Consider the following 25,589-nt stretch of genomic DNA (forward strand, 5'->3'; position numbering starts at 1 on the left):
TCCTTGCGTCGCACCTCAATGACGTCAGCGCGTGGTATTTTTCCCTTCGCGGTTTGTTCGCCGTAGTAAGACACCCACATCCTAGTCTGGCTAACGCAACTTCAAAGCTCTACGAGCATTGGTCTGGCATAGATATTAAGCCCAACCGTTTCCCAAAGCGCGTGGTTGACCCGCCTCCCTGAAATGCCTCAGTTTGCTACTGGTCGAAGCCAGAAAAGGCTGTGATGAAGCTTAAACCAATCACATCGCTCTTTCCTCTGACGTATGTGACGCGACGGAAACTGCTTGAGTAACAGGAAGAAGATAAATACCTCCAGGGCTGCTCTTTGCTCCGTTTTCAATGAGAACTTCCCGTTGAATGCTTTCAATACAGCATCTACCGCTGTGTCAAAGGCTTGCCGCTGCTCCATGTTCGTAATGTTTCTAGTGAATGAAGCGCTTCCGGCATAGATTCTGTAAACAATCTATGGCTTCCGGTCGCAGTTCTACTACGTCACTGCCTTGAACACGCCTCTACCCAGGGCTGTTGGAGATGCTCAAAGTTGATTGGCTCCCGATTTTTCAGGAGCTTGGAAGAGCTGGAGATAGCTTGCCTTGCCAGACTAAGTTCGCAACAGCCCCCCGTGTTGCGTCACACTTAGGATGGGCAGGCCCAGGCTACCCACATCCGCTCGTTCTGACTCACTGGAGGTAGCGTCACAGTGCTGTTAGCCAATCAGAGGTAATACGTTTACATGTCATGAATATTAATGAGTAAGAGCTGAAATCCTGTCGTTCTCTCCCCACCCACTCCTCCACCAAACTAGAACAGCCTGAAACAGGAGCACCACAGCATGTTTTTCACCAAAACCGGCTCACAGGGCATTCATTCATACTAGAGACCACTGCACAATTAATGAAAAAATGATGCAGGGAGACCTTTAAAATGTTACTTTTCAAAGGGGGTGTACTCATTTACACTGAGTGCACACACACACACACACACACATATACGTGTGTGTGAGTTGTAAATCCATGTTAATACCTGTAGAGATATTATATGAGGTTCATCATTGTAGGTTTTTTGTTTACTGTCATGACCTTTATTGAAATGCATGGTTTCACTTCACATATAAGTTGCTGCTAATGTTTATATTCCTGTTTATTAAAATAAACAGAAAAAATACATTAGGCTAGTGCAAAAATTATGCCACATACTACATCACTTCACGTTTAGACACTCATTAATTGAGAGAGGTTTTCAGCATATTATTAAACACAATATTATTTATGGTCATTTATCCTTGACTGTGTAAGAAAAGAGCTGTAATTTCTATAAGCCTTCTATTCTGGTTGATATTCTGACCTTTGTTTTCATCGTCCTTGTTCCCTGAGCTGGAATACTTCATTGTGTAAATAGTCCTAATACAATGAAGATTTTTAAGTGAAGGAATTTTAAGCACAGAACCTTATAGTGCCAAAAACAGATCCAGTCAAACATTAAGATATTTGACCTTTCAGATTTTAAGTGTTTTCAAGGTCAGAAGGGAATGTAAGGTCACAATTTCAGCCATGGGTGTTTGAGACACTGAGCTGCTGTCCCTCTCCGCTCTGGCAGGAAGTCCAGCATTCGGAGCAGAAGGTCAGAGAAGAGAGTTGCATCTTGAAGAAGGAAGCGATATTTCTCTATCAGGACTTCATACAGCCCCCAGGGACGAAGGGTAGGGATTCTCTGCAGGTCTCCTGTGTCAGCATGCGTAAGTGGCAACAAAATAGAGGAAAATGATCAGGTGTTTGTTTTAGCAAAGCAGACAAAATGTTATATGAAGGGTATTTGTCCTTTGTCCCTCACGCCATGAGACTGTACAACTCCTCTCTGGGGGGGGTGTAACAGGAGGACAGAGGACGGGAAGGAGCAGTAGCCTAGCCTAACAATAAGCAATACCGGACAACGTGCAATATAAAGTGCAATATCTCTCCTGCTTCCCCACTTACCCTAACCCCCCTTCTCCCCCCTTCCCCCCTTCTTCCCCATATATTATTCTTTTATATTTGTATATGTAAATACTTAATTTATTTTAATTTATCTAGAAGTTTTCCCTATTTCTTTTCTCTGTTTATCTGTAATGATGCTGCTGTAATCTTAATTTCCCTGAGGGAACCCTCCCAAAGGGATCAATAAAGTTTCATCTAATCTATCTAATCTAATTTACAGTGGGCCTTAAGAAATTCATAAGCACTGGATATTTTATTAAGCAGTACTGAAGGATTTACGTAGGGATTATGTCAAAACCAGTGACATGAAATAAAAGATTTAATGAAGTAGATTGTGTTGTCTTTAGATGAAGAAGTGAGAGAAATACTCAATTACCATCATAGATTGAATGTTTGAGTTTTGTTAAGTTTTGTTAACAATGTGTAAGTTTTAACTTGATTGCTGAATATTTGTCTTTACTAGCACCATATTTATGAAGAATTAAGAAGACTTCTATTTGTGCCCACCTGTCTTCTTACCTTTTGGGAAATTAGTTCCTGTATTTTCTTATACATCTTGTATGAAATTCATTTAAACTGAAGTGATGGTGCTCCATTTGCATTTAAAGCTACCATGAAGCAACATTCCAATAAAATTTCACTCATGAAGCTCACTAAAGTGTTTGGTGTGTTGGTTGTAAAATGTGTTTTAGGTGATCACATCACAAGTGGATAGTGCTAAATGCAAGTGTAAATGACTACCAAGATGCGTTCAAGACACATTCTCTCAAACCAATGGGCGAGGTGGTCTGGATCGCGTTTAATCACATATCTTTTGTAGTGTAAATGTGTCCTGATCAGTCCCCAACACGCATGTAACTGGAAAATATATCAGTAATGCTGGATGTAGTGGTAGTTTTGATGACAGCACACTGATGCTCATCTTATCCTAAGCTCTTTCATAACTTGCAAATGACTGTCCTGCTAATATCAACAGTTGAAACAGCCTGCATGTATATTAGTCTTTGAAAGATTTTTGTTTTCTTAACTGGCCCATACTAAACAAATCTGGCACTTGCCTGGTGACTAATGTAACATCTGTACATGGGGCCCCTTTGACCTTCTAGTGTAAATGCTGGAGGCAGTAATGAAGTGTGAACACGAGGTGCAAGGTAAGTGGTGATGTGTCTCAGCTTGTGAGCCGATCGTCTAAGATGCATTTGAAAACCAAGTGTAAACACAGGGCCAATGTTATGAAGCACTATGTGTACCTTCTACAACTTTCTCAGGGTTATGAATATCTCATCTCATTATCTCTAGCCGCTTTATCCTTCTACAGGGTCGCAGGCAAGCTGGAGCCTATCCCAGCTGACTATGGGCGAAAGGCGGGGTACACCCTGGACAAGTCGCCAGGTCATCACAGGGCTGACACATAGACACAGACAACCATTCACACTCACATTCACACCTATGGTCAATTTAGAGCCACCAGTTAACCTAACCTGCATGTCTTTGGACTGTTGGGGAAACCGGAGCACCCGGAGGAAACCCACGCGGACACGGGGAGAACATGCAAACTCCACACAGAAAGGCCCTCGCCGGCCCCGGGGCTCGAACCCAGGACCTTCTTGCTGTGAGGCGACAGCGCTAACCACTACACCACCGTGCCACCCGGTTATGAATATGATGTTTATAAAAACAAACCAATGGCCTGTAAGAAGTAAAAAAGGTAACAGTGTGGGTCCGTAGACCACATTTGATAATTCGTCATAATTGTTAAAACTCTTTCATGTAAAGACAAAGTCACATGCAATCTCTAATATCACCTTGTGAATTTTCACATAAGCCTTTCATAAATTCTCCAGTATTGCTTAATCACTGCATAATATACAACCCCAATTCCAAAAAAAGTTGGAACACTGTGTAAAACAGAATGTGAAGATTTGCAAATCATGGAAACCCTGTATTTCATTGAAAACAGTACAAAGACAACATATTAAATCAAGGGCGCAGATAGCACGGGGGACGGGGGGGACATGTCCCCCCCAGATTTATAGTGACCCCCATCTGTCCCCCCCACCCACCGTCCCTACGTAAGGTGCCACACATAGGTAGAAAAAGTGAGGATTAATGTTCCGTTAGTTAGACTAACTTACACTGCAGCACAAAGTTGAAATGGCAGCAGCAGCCTTGTCTGTGATCAGTCCACATTTTCCCCTTCTTGAATCAGTGTAGGCTGGAGCAGATCCTTGCAGAGTTGGGAAAGCAAGGTGTTCATTTTCCACGTAATTCTCGGTTAATAACACTGCACAGCTCATCCATTTGATAGCAGCGGTGTTTCTGCTGCGGTGCGTTCAGTTGTACTCGTAAGTTGGAAGTTTGAAGTCGGAAAAGCATTGAAATCCAGCATCTCCCAGCATAAACGTTGGGGTTTTCGTTTCATTTCATTAACTGGCCATTTTTTTCGAATTCCATGTTCCATGATGTCCCAGTTTTTAAACTGGGAAGCGCTCAGTTCTGAGATTATGTTGCTCAGAGCTCCAAGTTCCGACTTCCAATGTAAATGTAACGCACCATCTCGACCCCGGGGTCCTAAGGGGAGCTGGGGACTTTGCCTGTCGCGGTAACCATAGTGATCATAAACCACTGTCTAATGACCGAGCTGGTGATCTTTCTGCCACATTAAGCCAGAGAAGAGGGGGGAAAATAAATCACAGCGTTTGTTTCAAGAACCAAAAGATGTAAATATCCTATGCCTGTTGCCTTTCCCAGATGTGACAAATACTTGTTTTGTAATGTTGAGTAGCTAGTCTGATAATAATAAGAAGGAATTTGGACTTACCTGAAGTATGGCTAAATGTAAAATAACAGCATTTTAGGCTGTAGGTGAATATCTTTTAATGTTGTTATTTTTATGTATAATGTTATTTTAGTAAGCAGCAACTGTTAACTGAAATTATGAGATTCAAGATGTTAACATTGTCCTCCTGGCCTGCAGGCAATCCCTGGTGGGGTCAACAATGAAAAAACAAAAAACAATTAGCTACAGCGTTTTTTCAAAAACCGAGCAATGTTGACCAGGTAGGCCTTTGTCTACCAATGTTCATTCAGTTAGAAAACTCACAATTCGAATGTATATTGAAGCTTCAGTACACACACACACACACACACACACACACACACACACACACACATATATATATATATATATATATATATATATATATATATATATATATATATATATATATATATATATATATATTTACACAAAATGGAATCATTTGCTTACAGCTCAGTCCCCCCCAGTTCAAAAATCCTATCTGCGCCCCTGTATTAAATGTTGAAACTGAGAAATTTTTATTGTCTTTTGAAAAATATATGCTCATGTTGAATTTGATGTCAGCAATACATTTCAGAAAAGTTGGGACGGGGCAACAAAAGACCGAAAAAGTTGTGTAATGCGACACCCCCCCCAAAAAAAAAAAAAAAATCCCAGAAAGCATCCTAGAGAGGCGGAATGTCTCAGAAGTAAAGATGGGGAGGGGTTCACCGCTCTGTGATAGACTGCGTGGGCAAGCAGTGCAACAATTTAAGGATAACATTCTTCAATATAAAGTTGCAAAGAATTTGGATATCACATCATCTGTGGTACATAATATCATTAAAAGATTCAAGGAAGGCCTTCCTTCTTTCAGCAAGACAATGCCAAACCACTTTCTGCACATATTAAAACTACATGGCTCTGTAGTAAAAGAGTCTGGGTGCTAAACTGGCCTGCCTGCAGTCCAGACCTGTCTCCTATTTAAAACATTTGGTGCATTATGAAGCATAAAATATGACAAAAGAGACCCTGAACTGTTGAGCAACTTAAATTGTATATCAGGCAAGAATGGGACAACATTTCTCTTTCTAAACTACTGCAGTTGGTCTCCTCAGTTCCCAAATGTTTACAGAGTGTTGTTAAAAGTAGAGGTGATGCAACACAGTGGTAAACATGCCCCTGTCTCAACTTTTTTTGAAATGTGTTGCTGACATCAAATTCAAAATGAGCATATATAAAAAAAAAACAAAACAAAATTTCTCAGTTTGTACATTCGTACATCTGTGTACTATTTTCAGTGAAATATAGGCTCCCCTTGATTTGCAAATTATCGTATTCTGTTTTTATTTACAGTTTATACAGTGTCCCAAATTAGGGTTGTATTTATTAGTAATTCTTAGTCATTTAACAACATAAATTATACATAATAGTAAAACGTTAATTATGGAAATACAATTCTATTTATTCAAAACATTTACTCTAATATTTTAAAAATAAATACCATCATTTGTAGTCATTGCTTTCCTACTTACCACTGCTGTTGAAGTACTTTGATGAATATTTCCCAGACATAGACAATGACGTGGGGATCTTTCCCAGGAGCTCAATGATATGTGCTAGATGGTCTGAAATGTTAACATTGGTTAGTTTTTTTTTCATTTAATGTTGAATATAGTAACATTGCATACCTTCTTCCAAAGAGAAATTCTTCCCAGTTTTGGGCTCAAATAAAAAGTCACCAGTGGCAAGCTCAAAAGCCTATTGGGGGGGGGGAAGGGAAAACAGTAATATGTCTTAGGACATTTGTGTAAATTTTGACATGTTAGAATTATTACAGTAAAGGACATCATAAAAATGATTTATCCAGGTAAAACAAGAGGGGATGCACGGTCGAGTCCAGGTTGCTTCAATAACCTCAGGATCCATTCAGGAGTTAATCTGAAGTCAGCTCATATGTGATTTATCACACTTTTCTACCGTACTACAGTATTTAGTGTAGAAGTAATATGTTTAGGGATGTACCCAAACAAACTAACCTGTGTATCAATTTCACACCATTGTGACTCTTTTTAAAGCATCTGACCATAATTTAAACAATCTCACAGTTAGCTGTGTAAAAGCTCTTATGTTTTTAACAGTCAGGTGAACTACATAGGGCCCTGTCACACTACGACGTTCTCACCAGCGTTCGAGTAACGTGTTGCGAAACGCAGAGGAACGTCGAGAACGTTAGAAAAAAGTTACAAGAAAGTTAGACGAGCGTCGGCAAACGTTGGGGAACGTCGAGGGACGTCGGCGAACGCTGAGGGTGAAAAATAGTTTTGGGTGTGCACAAAAATTCAGGACGTTCTATCAAAACGCTACTTACACGTTAGAGGAACGTTACACGAAAGTTTGCGGGCGTTACTCGAACGTTACTCGAAAGTCAGGACGTTCCCTGGACGCTAGGCGGACGCCGGCCCATCAGGGTCGAGTGTCCAGCGCGTGCCTAGCGCTTGGGTAACGCTTGCCTAACGCCTGTGTAACGTCCATCGAACGTCTGTCCAGCGTGTCGCCAACGTTTTTCAGCGTTCGTCAGCGTTCGCCGAGCGTTCTTAACGCTCATGTAACGCTCTTTCAACATCTTTCTAACGTCTGTCAGCGTTCTGAATTTTTCCAGCGTCTGTGTAACGTCCAGAACATTACCTGGACGCAAGGCAGACGCTACCCAAATGCTATGATAACGCTATCAAAGCGCTGTGGACGCTATGAGAACGCTAGGTTTTGCTGCTATTTTGGACCACAAACGTCGCCTGACACTGAGGGAACGTTGGCTGAGCGTTACCCAAGCGTTACAAGAACGTTACAACATCGTTGACCTAGAAACTTAATTTGAAGAACGTCGACGTTCCCCGGCGTTTCTCAAATTTTTAAAAACGCAACCAAACGTCGAACAAAACGCTATAGTGTGACAGGGCCCATAGAAACACAGTATGATATAAACTTAGGCCCTGTCCACACGGCAACGGATTCAGGTGAATCTGATAAAATTGTTTATCGTTTCGGCCTGGCGTCCACACGGCACCGGCGTTTTGGGTGCCCCAAAACGAAATCTTTTGAGAACGGGTTCCAGAGTGGAAAAATCTGGCAACGGCGCCGTTGCGAAGTCGTCTGGATGAGTAGAACGGATTTGTTTATGATGACGTCACAACCACATGACTGTGAGTGCTTCACGTCGGGTAGAAGTGTAACGAACTCGATGCGAGATGTCAACAAATAAAAAGAGAAAAAAAGGAGTGATCTCACCTCTTCAGATGTTGGTTTAAGTCCGACAATACATTCCTCAAAAAGGGCGTAGAACAATAAAGTAATCTATCAACGTGTAGCATTCAATTTATTCCGGACCATTAAAGAATTCTGGAGGATATCAGAATGTTGGTGGCTTCCATTCTATCCCCATTCATTCCTCTCTCTCTCTCTCTCTCTCTCTCTCTCTCCATCTACCCCATTCATTCCTCTTTCCGCGTCTCCATTCAAAAAACGAGCAGAAGGTGTGTGCGTGTGACAGTGACAGGGTGAGTGACACGGAAGAAGCTAGGCTCATGCTTGCCCTGGATTTCTCTTAAAGTGAAGGCAGAAGAACGTTCAGCGCCTGGCCAGGCTTTCTATGTATTAATTTACATAGACGTTTTAATATGAAATATAAATAAGTGTATTAGACAATAGATACTATTTTACGCTACTGATTAATAATCAAAACTTTATGTGGCTGATGCTACAGAAGAAGGGGTTTATGCGCATGCGTCTACTTCTTCTATTGTTCTGGTGTCTCCGACGGGACCATCTTACAGCGCACCTAGAGGTGTGGCATGTGTATTGCATTGTTTTCAGCAAGCGTTGCGTTGCCATATGTACCTGAAATTTTAGTGATCTGTTGCCCATGTGGACGCGATATTTAAAAAAAAAAAAATCTCGTTGCCGTTGTCGTGTGGATGTAGCCTTACTTTCCATCTTGTTTCTGTTAGTTGGTTTTCTAGACTGATGTGGCTTTTTACATTGATTATATTTAACAATTAGTCACCAAAGACGAAGTGAATATTGGTGAATAATAACTGAGACAAAGTCGAGGTTATTATTCGTCGATATTCACTGAGCCTGAGGCGGATAATTGTTTTAGTATAAATACACCGGTAATTGTTTTAAAAAATACAAAAAAAATCATCTTAAAAATAATTTATTTCAAACTTCAAAACTGGTACGCAAATGTAATAAAGGCACGGCACAGACTTGTCACTTTTCAATGTCGACTCACATAAAATACGTTGTTTTGAAATAGATAAGATAAATCACAATTCCACTTTACCTTTGAATAGTTTCAGACCAAACGTCATAGCATATTTAGGGCTTTTAGGAACAGCATTTTCTTTCAGAATTTGTAATTCTTCCTCACTTACGGTGACAGAACGATTGGCCGCCCTTTTGCTGAGTCATTCAAGGTGATTATTGAGAAATAGTCAGAATTTCTCAACCAATCAGCGCACAATTTCCTATAATCACCTCCGAATTTATACTAAAACCATTTATTTCTTTACAATCATGCAATGTTGTTCTGTTTACGTTTACATTTAGACCAGGCTTCAGACATGTGCTATTAGCAGGGCGTAGCCTGGAATCAGGGCTGTAAAAAAAAAAAAAAGGCAGTATCACACCTCTTTGTGTTACCTGGCAAAAATGTGCTACTCTATTACCAGTGACACATCTGTCAACAAATATCACAAATCAGTTCAGTTATAGAAATAACCTTATCACATCTTGAAGTTAAAATAATAATAAAATAACATAAGCAGAAAAACACTCCGGGCGGCACGGTGGTGTGGTGGTTAGCACTGTTGCCTCACAGCAAGAAGGTCCGGGTTCGAGCCCCGTGGCCGGCGAGGGCCTTTCTGTGCGGAGTTTGCATGTTCTCCCCGTGTCCGCGTGGGTTTCCTCCGGGTGCTCCGGTTTCCCCCACAGTCCAAAGACATGCAGGTTAGGTTAACTGGTGACTCTAAATTGACCGTAGGTGTGAGTGTGAATGGTTGTCTGTGTTTATAGCTGTGTTCACATATATACCGGTACGATAGTGGTATAACTGTATTGATACAAAGTATACCGGTACAGTTTAGTGCATCTGTCCACACTAGCGAGAAATGTTTGCGGTTTTCTTTCATGGTAGTTGAAATGCGCGTGCGTGAAATGTTTCTGTGGTTACCGAGTAACTTCCTTCTGAGAATATGGTGGATGAAACAACGTGTGTGCGCTTTTTGTTGTCAATCTACAGTCTGTATTTCTGGTGGTCATTTATTCAGTCGAATCGTATAAAACGCGCGAGGCAGTTGAGAAAGAAACAAAGAAAACGAATCTCCGTTCTTCACTATTTTATTCAGCGAAGACATCGATTGAGGTGTGTGACTTTGCGCATGAGCATTATATTTGTATCGATACAGAACCGCTTCATCTGTCCACACTACAGCGAAGCGCTACAGTACCGATACTGTACTGGTACGAAACCCATACATTTGTGGGTTTCGTACCGATACAGTTATACCGCTACAGTACCGGTATAGTTGCTAGTGTGGACAGGTGTTGCGGTACGAAAGTAGTATCGTATCGGTACAAAATCCCTAGTGTGGACAGGGTATATGTGTCAGCCCTGTGATGACCTGGCGACTTGTCCAGGGTGTACCCCGCCTTTCGCCCGTAGTCAGCTGGGATAGGCTCCAGCTTGCCTGCGACCCTGTAGAACAGGATAAAGTGGCTACAGATAATGAGATGAGAATGAGATAATAGTAACAATTTAATTGAACAGATGAGTACAATATGCTACCATTATTGCACATTCCTGCCACAATTACTGATTTATTATTTGGAAACATGAAAAAAATTAGCATGTAATTTATGCATAAACACAAGATGTGACCATACCATTTATCTATTTAAGTAGGTACCATGTCACTACCTACGTAAAGTGTGAAAATCATTTTCATGAGGGATTGGAAAGTTTACTGGGATTCTTCTGCAGCCTAATTGATTACCTCTGCCAATGTTGTTGGATGAGGTTATGTTTTCACCTTCGTTTGTTTGTTTGTTCCCAACATAACTCAAAAAGTAATGAACGGATTTTGAGGAAAGCTGAGCCATGGGCCAAGGAACAATTGATTAGATTTTGATTCAAATCCGGATATGGGCAATTCCATGTAAATGTCAACCTCACCATGCAAAAATAAAGCAACATGTAATACATCAAAACCACTCCCAGAGATATCACCTAGGCCTGTATTTTACAGATGTGAATAAGTTGAACCAATTTGTAACCAACCTAATATATCACTGTCAGTCTTTCTTTCTTATAATGTAAACCCCAAGCTAAAATCAACTTTGATCATGTACAATTCTATATTATTGCCACAAGCCACAGAAATGTATGCTAAAATCCACAAAACAGCAAAACAATAGCCATCCTAAATATTATTTAAGAACTTTGATAGTTTTAGCTGATATTTAGAGAGTTTTTCAAAGGGTTATGGTGGTTAAATTGCTGATTTTCTAAACATATGCCATGTCTATTTCAGACGCGTCACATCCATAACGGAATTTCGTCACATCCATAACGCTGACTTTTCCTTCCGAAACTCTGCATGAAATACAAAATATTTTAAACAAAGATTTTTTAATATTCACCTTGGACCCCTCTATCAAATGGATATCTCCATTTCGACATTAGGTTTACAATTTCACAGAGTTTGATAAAAATGTACAGTCACCCAAGAAAAGTGATACTTTTTCTGTCACATCCATAACGCATCTTTTATTGGCATTTTCTGGCATGCCCTAGATGTACTATGGGAATTGTTCTTGTTCTATCACTTCTCCAGTATGGTACAGCCTTAAAATATGCAACACCTGTTTAAATACTGGGAGACAATAAAACATGCACTGGGTCATTTGTTGCCATTTTGAGTTCAAGTGTCACGTCCATAACGCTGGAATTGCTCACATGCATGCAGATCAAGGATTTTTTTTTTGTCTGTTCACAATGTAACTCAAAAAGTACTGAATGGATTTTGATGAAATTTGGTGTACAGCTTTAGTATTATCCTCGGTTCAAATCATTTGATTTTGGTGTTGATAGCATGTAGCTTGGCGGAGGTATACACTCTACCGAGGGTCCTTCTAGATAAAATCTGTTTTTGGCACGGACAACAATCCCAGAACATATTGAAACATATTGGTTCAATCGTCAGACTTGAACCTCAGTGCATAGAGGTTTTTAATAAAGTCGAGATGGTAGATAAAATGTCTACAAAACAAGCAGCAGATGAAAACCAACTAGCGACTCACCATGCAGGCTACACTCCAGATATCAGCAGGAGGCCCGTAATCAGAACCCAGCAGAACTTCTAGAGCACGATACTGCTGGGTCTGGATCTTGTCGCAGAAGTGCTTGTACTGGAACATGTGAAGGTATTTTATGTCACTGTATATTGGATGAAAATGATTGCCATTGTTTTTAGATTGAGAAGTAGTTGGAATGCAGTATTGTCGAATGTACAATGCCTTACACTCACCACCCAGCAGGAGCTGCCCAGGTCTGTGATTTTCACTGAAATGTTTTCTAGATTTGTGTAATGAGCAGGAAAGACAAAGGATAGTTTATTCATTAAATGCATCAATGCAGTGGATCATTTATGGATATCATCTTCTTTCTCACCAGGATTTATGTGTGTTGTGTGTGCCAGAGGCTGCTGCCCCAGACAGAGCAGAATGTTCTCAGGCTTGATGTCTGCGTGGATGATCTTACAGTGTGTGTGCAGATAATCAAGACCCTCAAGAACCTGGGAATAAATTGAAGCAAAGAGGCTGGGTATGAGGTCCTTCCAAAATATTGAATGCATTAGTATCAGTGAAAATCATGCAGATAAAACACAGGAGCGGTCAAATGAGTAGCTCAGATACCAAACAAATTTCATTTCTGGGCTATTAGCTGTTTAAACTGTTTCTCACAGTACACTGGTGTTTCATTCCTTCAGCAGAATGGAAATTGACTTATCAGACATTTTCAATCAGTATAAACAAATGAATTATTTTATCGCTGCAAGTCTGTTATAAGCTTAGTCAGGACACTGTTGCCATAGGCTTGCTCATCAGAGATGGATAGATAAATTTATTCGGGATAAAATTAGCACACGTCTAATTTTCTGTAAAGCTGCTTTGTGATGTCTGTTGTTAAAAATGTTACACAAATTAACTTGACACTGTTGGGTTTCTGTGTGTAGAGTATTGTGACTCTGTGTTTAGCTGCTTGTGAGCAGCGCAGTGGGAAAGGGGAGGCGTGTGTGTGAGCTGCCTGATGGGCAAACAATTCACACCTCTCCACAATAACATCTGTACAGAGATAAAATGGACGGCACAAGTAAATATTTTTTGAGAAACCGTATACAACTGCCACAATAAAATTACAACATTTAAACCTATTAGGCTAGGTAGAAAAAATAGAAAAAATTGCAAATTTTAAAATCCTTGAGTGTATACTTTCACCATTAACTGCTGCTGGAGTGTGCCATCACAAATAAATTCAGTGCTGAACGCTGCATTTATTTACTTAATAGACATGTAGGTTCAACAGCCTGAGAATGAAAATAAACCCTTCTTCCTTTTGACTTTTGCAGAACAAAAGTTTTAATTTGTTGTACATGTTTAATGCAGGGCGGCACGGTGGTGTAGTGGTTAGCGCTGTCGCCTCACAGCAAGAAGGTCCTGGGTTCGAGCCCCGGGGCCGGCGAGGGCCTTTCTGTGTGGAGTTTGCATGTTCTCCCCGTGTCCGCGTGGGTTTCCTCCGGGTGCTCCGGTTTCCCCCACAGTCCAAAGACATGCAGGTTAGGTTAACTGGTGATTCTAAATTGACTGTAGGTGTGAATGTGAGTGTGAATGGTTGTCTGTGTCTATGTGTCAGCCCTGTGATGACCTGGCGACTTGTCCAGGGTGTACCCCGCCTTTCGCCTGTAGTCAGCTGGGATAGGCTCCAGCTTGCCTGCAACCCTGTAGAAGGATAAAGCGGCTAGAGATAATGAGATGAGATGAGATGTTTAATGCACTTCAGTGTTACGGCACCTTGATGCTTTTCCTATAGTGCACTACCAGGGTGGCCGCGGGTCCTTAAAAAGTCTTAAATTTAATTTTCCTAAAATAAGGCCATTAAAAAGTCTTAAATTGTCTTAAATTTCAAACCCCATGGTCTTAAATTTTCAATCTTAAATTTATGGAGATTTTACTCAGTCATATCGTTAAAATGTGGTACACTTTGGATGGGGAAAAAGTTTAATCATTTTTGATGCTCACAATTATACCGCGCAGGCTCCGAATCCACCGGTTGCTAGACACACGCGTGCTTGACAACCACTCAGTGCCTGATCTGTTGATGGAGGGTAGTCCGAGCCACAATGGGTAAATGTAAATTTAATGATAACTGGCTGCAAGATGCAAAATACTCGTGGTGGCTGAAAGCTGTACCCAAAGATGCCAGCGAGGCATACTGTGTAGCATGCTGTAAGACTTTTAAGTTGGGCACAATGGGGATAAGAGCGGTGGACTCTCATATGAAGAGCACCAAGCACGTTGCTTTTGCTAAAGGCCGCGAGCATCAGCCTCAAATATCCGACTTCAGCGTTGCCACCACTAACGGTCGTGGAGAAGAGGATAGATCTGCGAGATGTAAGAGAATATTGTGTGTGTGAGAGAGAGAGAGAGAGAGAGAGAGAGAGAGAGAATATATTCTATTGCGTGCATGTGAGAGAATAGTATTGTTTGTGTGTGGGTATCATTCCAAGTGTTTTAAGAAGTGCAAGTGAGCAGACCTTTCAAGTGAGTGAGCCGAAGTTTCAGGTGTACGTGCATTCACATTGTTTAACTGTTTTCTGCATTGTTGTTTGACCAAAGATGGAATTGAACAATTCTGCTTACAGTGTGACTCCCCAAGCAGAGAAAATAATAATTTAAAAAAAAACTGTTGCATTGGATTCTGTGTGTGTGACTTCATTCACATTTTCACACTGTTACATTGGATTCAGGGCGGCACGGTGGTGTAGTGGTTAGCGCTGTCGCCTCACAGCAAGAAGGTCCGGGTTCGAGCCCCGTGGCCGGCGAGGGCCTTTCTGTGTGGAGTTTGCATGTTCTCCCCGTGTCCACGTGGGTTTCCTCCGGGTGCTCCGGTTTCCCCCACAGTCCAAAGACATGCAGGTTAGGTTAACTGGTGACTCTAAATTAACCGTAGGTGTGAATGTGAGTGTGAATGGTTGTCTGTGTCTATGTGTCAGCCCTGTGATGACCTGGCGACTTGTCCAGGGTGTACCCCGCCTTTCGCCCGTAGTCAGCTGGGATAGGCTCCAGCTTGCCTGCGACCCTGTAGAAGGATAAAGCGGCTAGAGATAATGAGATGAGACATTGGATTCAAACGTTGTGACTGCATTCTGATTGTCACATAGTTACAAGTTTATCCGATCCTTATATTGTGTTCTGAGTGTGTGAATGCCTGTCAAGGAAAAGAAATGAAGTACTTCTACTAGAATAGTGTTTTCTGGTGAATGTTTACAAGAACAATAAGTTACATTAAATTATATAGTTTTTTTTTTCCCAAAAGAGTACGTTTTTGCGTGACTTTAGATTTGGTCTTAATTTTTTTTGGAACATGGTATGAAAAAGTCTTTAAAAAGTCTTAAATTTAACTTGGACAAACCTGTAGACACCCTGACTACACACTCAGAATTCCACGACTTGCTGCACTACACATGTTGGCTGAGGTGTGATCTGTTTGAAGATAGAATAGTTTATGCTGCTTGGTTTAATTAGTGTGCATGGATGACATAATCTTTTCAGAATCAGGAATACAGTTTTGTGTAAATGTTGACTCTTGCTAGCACAGTGTGCTTTAGGCTTGGTTTATACTTCTGCGGTAACATGGTTTTGCATGGTGATGCTGAGTGGGGTATTATGGGTAAATGCTGCATACAGAGACACTTTTTACATTCTCACATGCAGTCTTTCATGGAACATTTTCCTTTTTATCCATGGGTTTTATCAAGGGTTTCAGAATAATATTCTTCCAAATGTTAAAAAATGAACAAGAAAGTATAAGCAATAAAATGCATTATTATACATAAAGGACACTTTTTTTGAAGGAATAAAAACACGTATTCTATTCCCTTCTAGTGGGTTTCATTCATTTGGTTTGATAGCATGCAATATCAGAATCAGAATCACTTTTATTGCCAGGTATGTGAACACACGAGGAATTTGACTCTGGTTTCACTTAGCTCTCTTAGTACAAACAGATTAAAAAAAAAAAGCATAGACAAAAAACAAACAAAAAGCTAATGTATATGTAGAATCTTTTGGTGCAAAATGGTGCATAGTGCAAGGATGACTTAGTAAATATAAATATACAGTGTGCACAGAATGAATGTATGAGTGTGCAGATATTTCACAGCTGATGTTGCTGATATTTGAGTCCGGTTTTAGCTGTTCATCACAGAGACAGCCTGAGGGGAAAAAACTGTTCTTGTGTCTGGTTGTTTTTGTGTACAGTGATCTGTAGTGTCTCCCAGAGGGGAGAAGTTTAAACAATTTGTGACCAGGGTGTGATGGGTCCGCAGAGATGTTACCTGCCCGTTTCCTGACTCTGGACAGGTACAGGTCTTGGATGGAGAGCCTTTTTGATGATGGTGACTGTGTTGGTCTCCCACTTCAGGTCCCAGGAGATTGTGGAGCCCAGAAACCTGAAGGTTTCAACAGCAGTCACAGTGTTGTTGGTGATGGTGATGGGCGGCAGGGTGGGGGGGCTCCTCCTAAAGTCCACGGTCATCTCTACAGTTTTGTGCGTGTTCAGCTCCAGATTGTTCTGACCGCACCAACAGACCAGCCATTCAACCTCCCGTCTGTATGCAGACTTGTCACCATCTCGGATGAGGCCGATGACCGTTGTGTTGTCTGCAAATTTCAGGAGTTTAACAGACGGGTCTCTTGAGGTGCAGTCGTTGGTGTAAAGGGAGAATAGCAGTGGGGAGAGCACACACCCCTGGGGGGTGCCAGTGCTGATAGTCTGGGTGCTGGATGTGATGCTCCCCAGCCTCACCTGCTGCTTCCTGTCAGTCAGGAAGTTTATAATCCACTGACAGGTGGAGGAGGGCACAGTGAGCTGGGTGAGCTTGGTGTGAAGGATATCTGGAATGATGGTGTTGAACGCCGAACTGAAGTCCACGAACAGGATCCTGGCGTACGTCCCTGCAGAGTCAAGGTGTTCCAGGATGTAGTGCAGTCCCATATTGATTGCATCATCCGCTGACCTGTTTGCCTGGTAGGCAAACTGCAGGGGGTCCAGCAGGGGGTCTGTGATGTCCTTCAGGTGTGACAACACCAGTCTCTCGAAGGACTTGATGACTACAGATGTGAGGGCTACAGGGCTATAGTCATTCAGTCCTGTGATGATAGATTTCTTGGGAACCAGGATTATTGTGGAGCGTTTGAAGCATGAGGGGACTTCACACAGCCCCAGGGATCTATTGAAGATCTGGGTGAAGATGGGGACCAGTTGATCAGCACAGACCTTCAGACAGGAGGGTGACACACCGTCTGGGCCGGGTGCCTTCCTGATCTTCTGTCTGCGAAAAAGCTGACAAACATCCTCTTCACAGATCTTGAGTGCTGGTGTGGGGTCAGAGGCGAGAGGAGGCAGAATAGCAGGGGGTGTAAATGGGTCTTTAATGCCGGGGGGGAGGTGTGACTGTGTCAAATCTGCAGTAGAACACATTCAACTCGTCAGCCAGTTGATGGTTCATTGCACTGTTGGTGGATGGTCTCCTGTAGCTGGTGATATTCTTCAGGCCTCTCCACACTGATACCGGATCGCTGGGTGAAAGGCTGTTTTTGATCCTTTCAGCATAGCTCCTCTTAGCTGCTTTCACCTCTTTCGTCAGTGTGTTTCTGGCCTGTTTGTACAGGACTCTGTCCCCACTTCTGTAGGCCTCCTCCTTGGCCTGGCGAAGCTGCCTGAGTTTTGCAGTGAACCAGGGTTGTTTGTTGTATGTGCGGAAGGTCTTGGTGGGCACACACACATCCTCACAAAAGCTGATGTAAGATGTCACGGTATCAGTCAGTTCATGCAGGTCTGAAGCTGCAGCCTCAAAAACACTCCAATCAGTGCAGTCAAAGCAGGCTTGTAGTTCCACTTTGGCCTCATCGGACCATCTCCTCACCGTCTTAACACTTTCTTAACACGGCTTAGCAGATTTCAGCTTCTGCCTGTAGGTCGGGATAAGATGAACAATGCAGTGATCAGATAGTCCCAAGGCTTCACAGGGGACAGAGTGGTATGAGTCCTTTAAAACAGTGTAACAATGGTCCAGAGTGTTAGTGTCCCTGGTGGGACACTTAATGTGCTGTTTATATTTTGGCAGTTCATGGCTGAGGTTTGCTCTGTTAAAGTCCCCCAAAACAATGAGCAGAGAGTCCGGGTATTTTTTCTCCACATTGTTTATCTGGTCAGCCAGGTGTTGTAATGCGTCAGTAACACAAGCCTGAGGAGGGATGTAGACTCCAACCAGAATAAACGAGGAAAACTCTCGCGGAGCATAAAACGGTTTGCAGTTTATGAATAATGTCTCCAGATGAGGACTGCATGATTTGTTTAGAACCGTGACATCAGTACACCACCCTTCGTTAATGTAAAAGCAGACTCCGCCTCCTCTCGTTTTCCCCGTGAGCTCCATTTCGCGGTCCGCTCGGTGCAGGCGAAATCCAGGCAGGTGGAGAGAAGTGTCTGGGATGTGCTCACCGAGCCAGGTTTCAGTGAAGCACAAGGCAGCAGATCTGTTAAAATCCGTGTTGATTGTGTTGAGGAGCAGCAGTTCGTCCATCTTGTTGGCCAGAGAAGCTTTTTGACAGAAGCTGATGAAATATACTTTTTAAAAAGTATATCAGTTTAGACCCAGTCATGCTGTTAGTTCTTGTTGTTTTTACTAAAATTGGACAGTTATAACTGAACAACACAAGTGAAGGCCAATTTATGCTGACAACCCAGTCCTCGCAGACGGTGTCGCAGACAGTGTCTGCGTAGCCCCCCCACCTTCGCAGACGCTCTGCGCGCACCTCCCAAAAATTGTGACCACCGCAGAAGCCTCGCAGACAAGAGGGCTCTGATTGGTCCACTCTACCCGCTGTACACGCACTTCCGCTTCCCTACTTTCCCGGTTTGTTTTCACGACCGGCATTTTTAAAAACACGAGCGAAGATGGAGCAGCATGAAGAGCAGTTGATCGAGGAAGTACGTACATCTATACGACTCCAGTTCTAGTCATTATAAAAAAAAAAGAAGTTCTAGTCATTATAAGTAATTATAAGTTATGGGACCACAATGGAAATAAGTGCTTGCGCTTTCTTGTGTAATCCTGATTTTAATGTATTTTGTACTTCATTTTATATTATGATCGAATCAAATCAAATCAACCGGAGGATAAACACTCCACTAACCACACCCACCAACTACTCCTAGCGACTTCGCGCCCCCTTGCGTTGTGCCGGTGAATAACATCGCGCACGCCTATTACTCCCGCTCAACAATAAATTACAACTGTCTGCGAAAAGCTGTCTGCGAAAGCCTTGTCGCACGAGCATGCAGAGGCCTTGAGTCGATCAGGTTTTCCCCCCCGTGTTTCATGTTTGCTTCACACACATCAGTAGTATCACATTATTATATAATGGACTTGTGTACAGAAAACTATTGAGGTGATATTTGTGAATATAAAGTGTTCGACTTTATACCATCTGTAACTCATTATCCTGGCCAGTTTAATCCTGCAGGATCACACACTTTTTTTTTTACTTTGAATGGACTCTAAATAAGAAAGTAGGTAACAACAGTAACTCAGTAAAAAAAAAAATAAAGCATCCATCATTCCATGAGTTAAAGGTTTATAGATTTAAACACTAGTTAGACCAAAGTGCTATGATACATGAACGAGTCGATGCTCCTGGATACAGACGAGTGAAACCACTTCACAAATGCTTTCCAAGACAGTTGAAATGGTTTATAATTAATCATGCAAAAATGGACCTTTTCTCTCACAGTACTTTTTTTCAAAAACAAAGTTATACCTCTGTTGTCTTCCATTTATTATTAGTTATAAACTTAGGGAAAATGGTTATTAAACTACGATACAGTGGTGCTTGAAAGTTTGTGAACCCTTTAGAATTTTCTATATTTTTGCATAAATATGACCTAAAACATCATCAGATTTTCACACAAGTCCTAAAAATAGATAAAGAGAACCCAGTTAAACAAATGCGACAAAAAATATTATACTCGGTCATTTATTTATTGAGGAAAATAATCCAATATTACATATCTGTGAGTGGCAAAAGAATGTGAACCTCTAGGATTAGCAGTTAATTTGAAGGTGAAATTAGAGTCTGGTGTTTTCAATCAATGGGATGACAATCAGGTGTGAGTGGGCACCCTGTTTTATTTAAAGAACAGGGATCTATCAAAGTCTGATCTTCACAACACATGTTTGTGGAAGTGTATCATGGTACGAACAAAGGAGATTTCTGAGGACCTCAGAAAAAGCGTTGTTGATGCTCATCAGGCTGGAAAAGGTTACAAAACCATCTCTAAAGAGTTTGGACTCCACCAATCCACAGTCAGACAGATTGTGTACAAATGGAGGAAATTCAAGACCATTGTTACCCTCCCCAGGAGTGGTCGACCAACAAAGATCACTCCAAGAGCAAGACGTCTAATAGTCGGTGAGGTTACAAAGGACCCTAGGGTAACTTCTAAGCAACTGAAGGCCTCTCTCACATTGGGTAATGTTCATGAATCCACCATCAGGAGAACACTGAACAACAATGGCATGGCAGGGCTGCAAGGAGAAAGCCACTGCTCTCCAAAAAGAACATTGCTGCTCGTCTGCAGTTTGCTAAAGATCACATGGACAAGCCAGAAGGCTATTGGAAAAAACGTTTTGTGGATGGATGAGACCAAAATATATCTTTTTGGTTTAAATGAGAAACGTTATGTTTGGAGAAAGGAAAACACTGCATTCCAGCAAAAGAACCTTATCCCTCTGTGAAACATGGTGGTGGTAGTATCATGGTTTGGGCCTGTTTTGCTGCATCTGGGCCAGGACGGCTTGCCATCATTGATGGAACAATGAATTCTGAATTATACCAGCGAATTCTAAAATGTCAGGACATCTGTCCATGAACTGAATCTCAAGAGAAGGTGGGTCATGCAGCAAGACAACGACCTTAAGCACACAAGTCGTTCTACCAAAGAATGGTTACAGAAGAATAAAGTTAATGTTTTGGAATGGCCAAGTCAAAGTCCTGACCTTAATCCAATTGAAATCTTGTGGAAGGACCTGAAGTGAGCAGTTCATGTGAGGAAACCCACCAACATCCCAGAGTTGAAGCTGTTCTGTACGGAGGAATGGGCTAAAATTCCTCCAAGCCGGTGTGCAGGACTGATCAACAGTTACCGCAAACATTTAGTTGCAGTTATTGCTGCACAAGGGGGTCACACCATATACTGAAAGCAAAGGTTCACATACTTTTGTCACTCACAGATATGTAATATTGGATCCTTTTTCTAAGTATAATATTTTTGTCTCATTTGTTTAACTTTATCTACTTTTAGGACTTGTGTGAAAATCTGCTGATGTTTTAGGTCATATTTATGCAGAAATATAGAAAATTCTAAAGGGTTCACAAACTTTCAAGCACCACTGTCGATAATAAAACCCAACAAAAGCAGTTTTTGGTCAGCTCCCCCAGTTTTATCCAGAGATATATTTTATACAAGAAATATTTCAGTTTCAGCAAAATTGAAATCCACAAAATACAATTTTCCATAGCCCTGTGATGACCTGGCGACTTGTCCAGGGTGTACCCCGCCTTTCGCCCGTAGTCAGCTGGGATAGGCTCCAGCTTGCCTGCGACCCTGTAGAAGGATAAAGCGGCTAGAGATAATGAGATGAGATGAGACAATTTTCCATGATGTACCAACTATTTTCATTTTAAGAGACTTAATATTTTTAGTAAGCAAATAATTTGCAAAATGTTCATGTCAATCGTGTCATTCTCAGTATGACTCACCTGAGTGATTATTCTTTTGACACACATGAGCGAGAGGCCAGGTTTCCCAAAACACACCTGCCAGCAGCGCAGATCTGGACCCAGTAACTCCAGTACCAGACACACATCTGTATCAATAAGTCAAGCCTGAAAACACTTCATTTCATGCCATGCCACATTTGAGCTTAAAAAAACCAAACAAAACCAAAACAAACAAACAAAAAAACCCTGGCATTTCTGTTCATGTTCAATGGAGACATGATCGAGTCAGCTATCCATATAAATGATTTACCTCATATGGATGTTTGAAGGAGGATTGTTGTGGGTTTAAAAAAAGGATACGGATGCCATTAACACCAGCTATTTTGAACTCATCCAGCAACTGTACGATGCGTCCTCTCAGTGGGTGGCAGACTGAGGGACTGCTGGCCTGGAGGTTCAAGAGCAACAGTCATGTTGGGTTAAGAGAGGTAAAGAGTGAGAGAAAGAATAAGAGAGGCTCACACAGCGCAGTAGTGACAGCTCATCTTGGCCAGCCTGCGTGAAGCCAGATCCACTCTTCAGGACCTTCACTGCTACATGCCTTCCAGACCTGAAACACACACAGGTGCAAAAACTTGTGATGGCCTACACAGACATCCTGTGCTAACATAGTAACCCAGGTCACACAAAAAACTGAAACATATAGCAAACAACATTCACATATACCGTACCTGAGATCCACACAAAGCCACAGAGTAGCGAAGTAGCCCCAACCCAGCTTGGACAGAACCTTATACCTCTTGTTAAAAATATCGCCCACTCGTACAGGGTGGTAGCCTCCTATTAACAGGATACACACAACAGGGATTTACGTACATGTTTGTGCTTTACCGCCAAGGACATGGTATCTGAAGGAATGGCATCACTATATTGAACGTAACAAAGGTTCAAACCATCACAATATTCTCTTGGATCCTCCTCCTCTTCTGTGTTATCATCATTTCCTTCATCAAAGTACGGCGCTCTTTTAATATGAGACCTATTTTCATACACACACACACACACACACACACACATAAGCATAGTGGAAATCATGCAACTTCTCCACTCAGTGTTGATATTCATACACGAGAGTGAATAAAGTTTTTTTTTTATTTTTTTAATTTAATTTTACTTTTGCATTGCTTATTCCAAATAGGTGTCACAAATGTGTATCAGGTTTAAGGTAACAGTCGAAGGGGGAAACTGAGAACAATGGACCAGTACTACATTTTTACTTTGGCAACTACATATTTAGGCGGCATGGTGGTGTAGTGGTTAGCGCTGTCGCCTCACAGCAAGAAGGTCCTGGGTTCGAGCCCCGGGGCTGGCGAGGGTCTTTCTGTGTGGAGTTTGCATGTTCTCCCCGTGGGTTTCCTCCAGGTGCTCCGGTTTCCCCCACAGTCCAAAGACATGCAGGTTAGGTTAACTGGTGACTCTAAATTGACCGTAGGTGTGAATGTGAGTGTGAATGGTTGTCTGTGTCTATGTGTCAGCCCTGTGATGACCTGGCGACTTGTCCAGGGTGTACCCCGCCTTTCGCCCGTAGTCAGCTGGGATAGGCTCCAGCTTGCCTGAGACCCTGCACAGGATAAGCAGTTATGGATAATGGATGGATGGATGGATGGATGGATCAATGATATATACACAGATGGAGAAAAAGGGAAAAACATTGGCTCTGTTATTCTGCAAGAGCTATTTCACTGGAATAATTTGTCCTCTTAGTGGGAGGCATCACTGCAAATCAATACAAAATGAATCTGACTGATCACCTTTATTCTATGATGAAACCTTTCTATCCTGATGGGCATGATCTCTTCCAGGATGACACTGTCCCATCTACAGGGCATAAGGACTCACTGATTGGTTTAATGAGGATGAAAATGATGTAAATTATATGCCATGGCCTTTTTTGATGACTTTGCACCATCATCAACGCGCCAACTGAAGGAGTATCTTTAGAAACAATGGTATTCATTCCTCAGTACAGTTCCAGAGACACTTAGAATCAGTGCCAAGGCGGACTACTGCTGTTCTGGACAAAACTTTTTTCTTTTCATTGGCTGTAGCCTATATCCTTAGACAATCATAAAAGCTGCAATAAGATGGAGGCTGCCTTCTCTCTACTGTTAGTATTAGGTTACCAGGCCAGTAGCATAGCATGGCTTACAGTCAGATACATATATATTTTCTCCTCTCGATTCTCAATACAGTCATGAGAATGAACTCAATCAACACAACACACAGGAGGAAGGAATCTGCATAACATGCCATATATACTGTATTTATAAGGAGTTTGACTTATGTAGTATTTTTATGATTTTTTTCTCTCGGTTTAGTCTTATCTGATGGCAAAAAGCAGTCAGTAAGAACATTTATCACCAATATGAATTTTTCAGTCCTGAAAATATTGTGTGCCAGAAACATTCTGTACTTCTAGTAAACCCAAATTATTTACGTTTCACAACAATTGTTGGATCTTTATCGCTGTTTCCAACAGACTTTGTAAAAACAGCATTTGCACTCTGTGTGTTGATTTATACAGAGTTTTCACATCATTACAAAACTGTCAAGAAGTCCCTGTGTCTATTTTATCCCAAAATATGGATATCAGGGAACAAATTTTGCATGGTAACAGTGTGTGTGTGTGTGTGTGTGTGTTTTATAAAAAACATTTCATTCGTGCATTAATATCATTTGAATAAAATAATGAAATGAACAAATATTACTCACTTTTTATTGGATATGTGAAAGCACTGGCTGCTGCTGGTCTGCATGATGGTGGTTTTGGCTTCAGTTTCTTGCAGGGACTTTGCTGCGTGCTGTGGATTTGTCCCTGGGAAAATCTCTCTCTCTCTCTCTCTCTCTCTCTCTCTCTCTCACTTTCACTTTCTACAACTTACTCCCCCCCACACACATTGTGAAGGCATTATTCACATAATTATTAATGCAGCTAATTAATTATTAATGCAAACAAACAAACATAACAGTTTTCCATGATAGACCGAGGTCTAACATGGCTTACTGGCTTAAAACGGATGCAATATTATCAATGAAATAAAACTATACAAGCAGGTATATGAAATGATGATGATGATGATAATAATAATAATAATAATAATAATAATAATAATAATACACAGCGTCCACTTGTAGGGCTTGTAAACTTATTTCAGTCAGATACTGAGTTATCAGCAAGCTATAAAAGGTATTGACTTCTGCAAACATGACATCACAATCCTTAAACGCAGGCCACACAACAATTTATATCCCATGATGTGAAGAGTATGGCATGTTGTTGCCAGCCAATGGGAAGTGATGTTGTGTTTCTGTATTGTCTGTGTGGCAGAATTGAAATGAGAGAAGGAATAAAGATCCTTCTGGAGCTGGGAGCCATCGTAGCAGAAACCTCTTGCTCCAATTCACATGGGCTTGTTAACACCCAGAGAGAAGCAGAAAAAGGCATGTTTTATGTGTAATGAACTGAACACCTAAGGTATGAAATTGTTCTTTAGGTGATATATAATGCAATGTAGCAACAATGACGAAGAATAAATCTCAGTAATGTAATAGCCTTAAATACCTACATTTTAAGATTTCAAGATAAAACTATGTTGCTTCTGCAGCAGGAAACAATGCCGGATCACAA

The 25,589-nt window shown here is 41.5% G+C and overlaps 1 protein-coding gene across 1 annotated transcript; it reads right to left on the minus strand.

Annotated features, from left to right (window-relative positions):
* Positions 1-1,176: 1,176 nt before the first annotated feature.
* On the minus strand, positions 1,177-24,731 carry si:ch211-220i18.4 (SRSF protein kinase 3). Its single transcript, XM_060936873.1, has 12 exons — positions 24,674-24,731; positions 22,855-22,940; positions 22,633-22,741; positions 22,424-22,511; positions 22,262-22,349; positions 21,941-22,047; positions 12,507-12,630; positions 12,364-12,410; positions 12,137-12,244; positions 6,466-6,535; positions 6,310-6,402; positions 1,177-1,722 (listed from the first exon to the last, which is right to left on the minus strand). The coding sequence occupies exons 1-12, from the start codon at positions 24,715-24,717 to the stop codon at positions 1,538-1,540; spliced, it is 1,149 nt and encodes a 382-aa protein (XP_060792856.1). The 5' UTR covers positions 24,718-24,731; the 3' UTR covers positions 1,177-1,537.
* Positions 24,732-25,589: the final 858 nt, after the last annotated feature.

Source organism: Neoarius graeffei, chromosome 13 (genome assembly GCF_027579695.1).
Source record: "Neoarius graeffei isolate fNeoGra1 chromosome 13, fNeoGra1.pri, whole genome shotgun sequence".
NCBI lineage: Eukaryota > Metazoa > Chordata > Actinopteri > Siluriformes > Ariidae > Neoarius > Neoarius graeffei.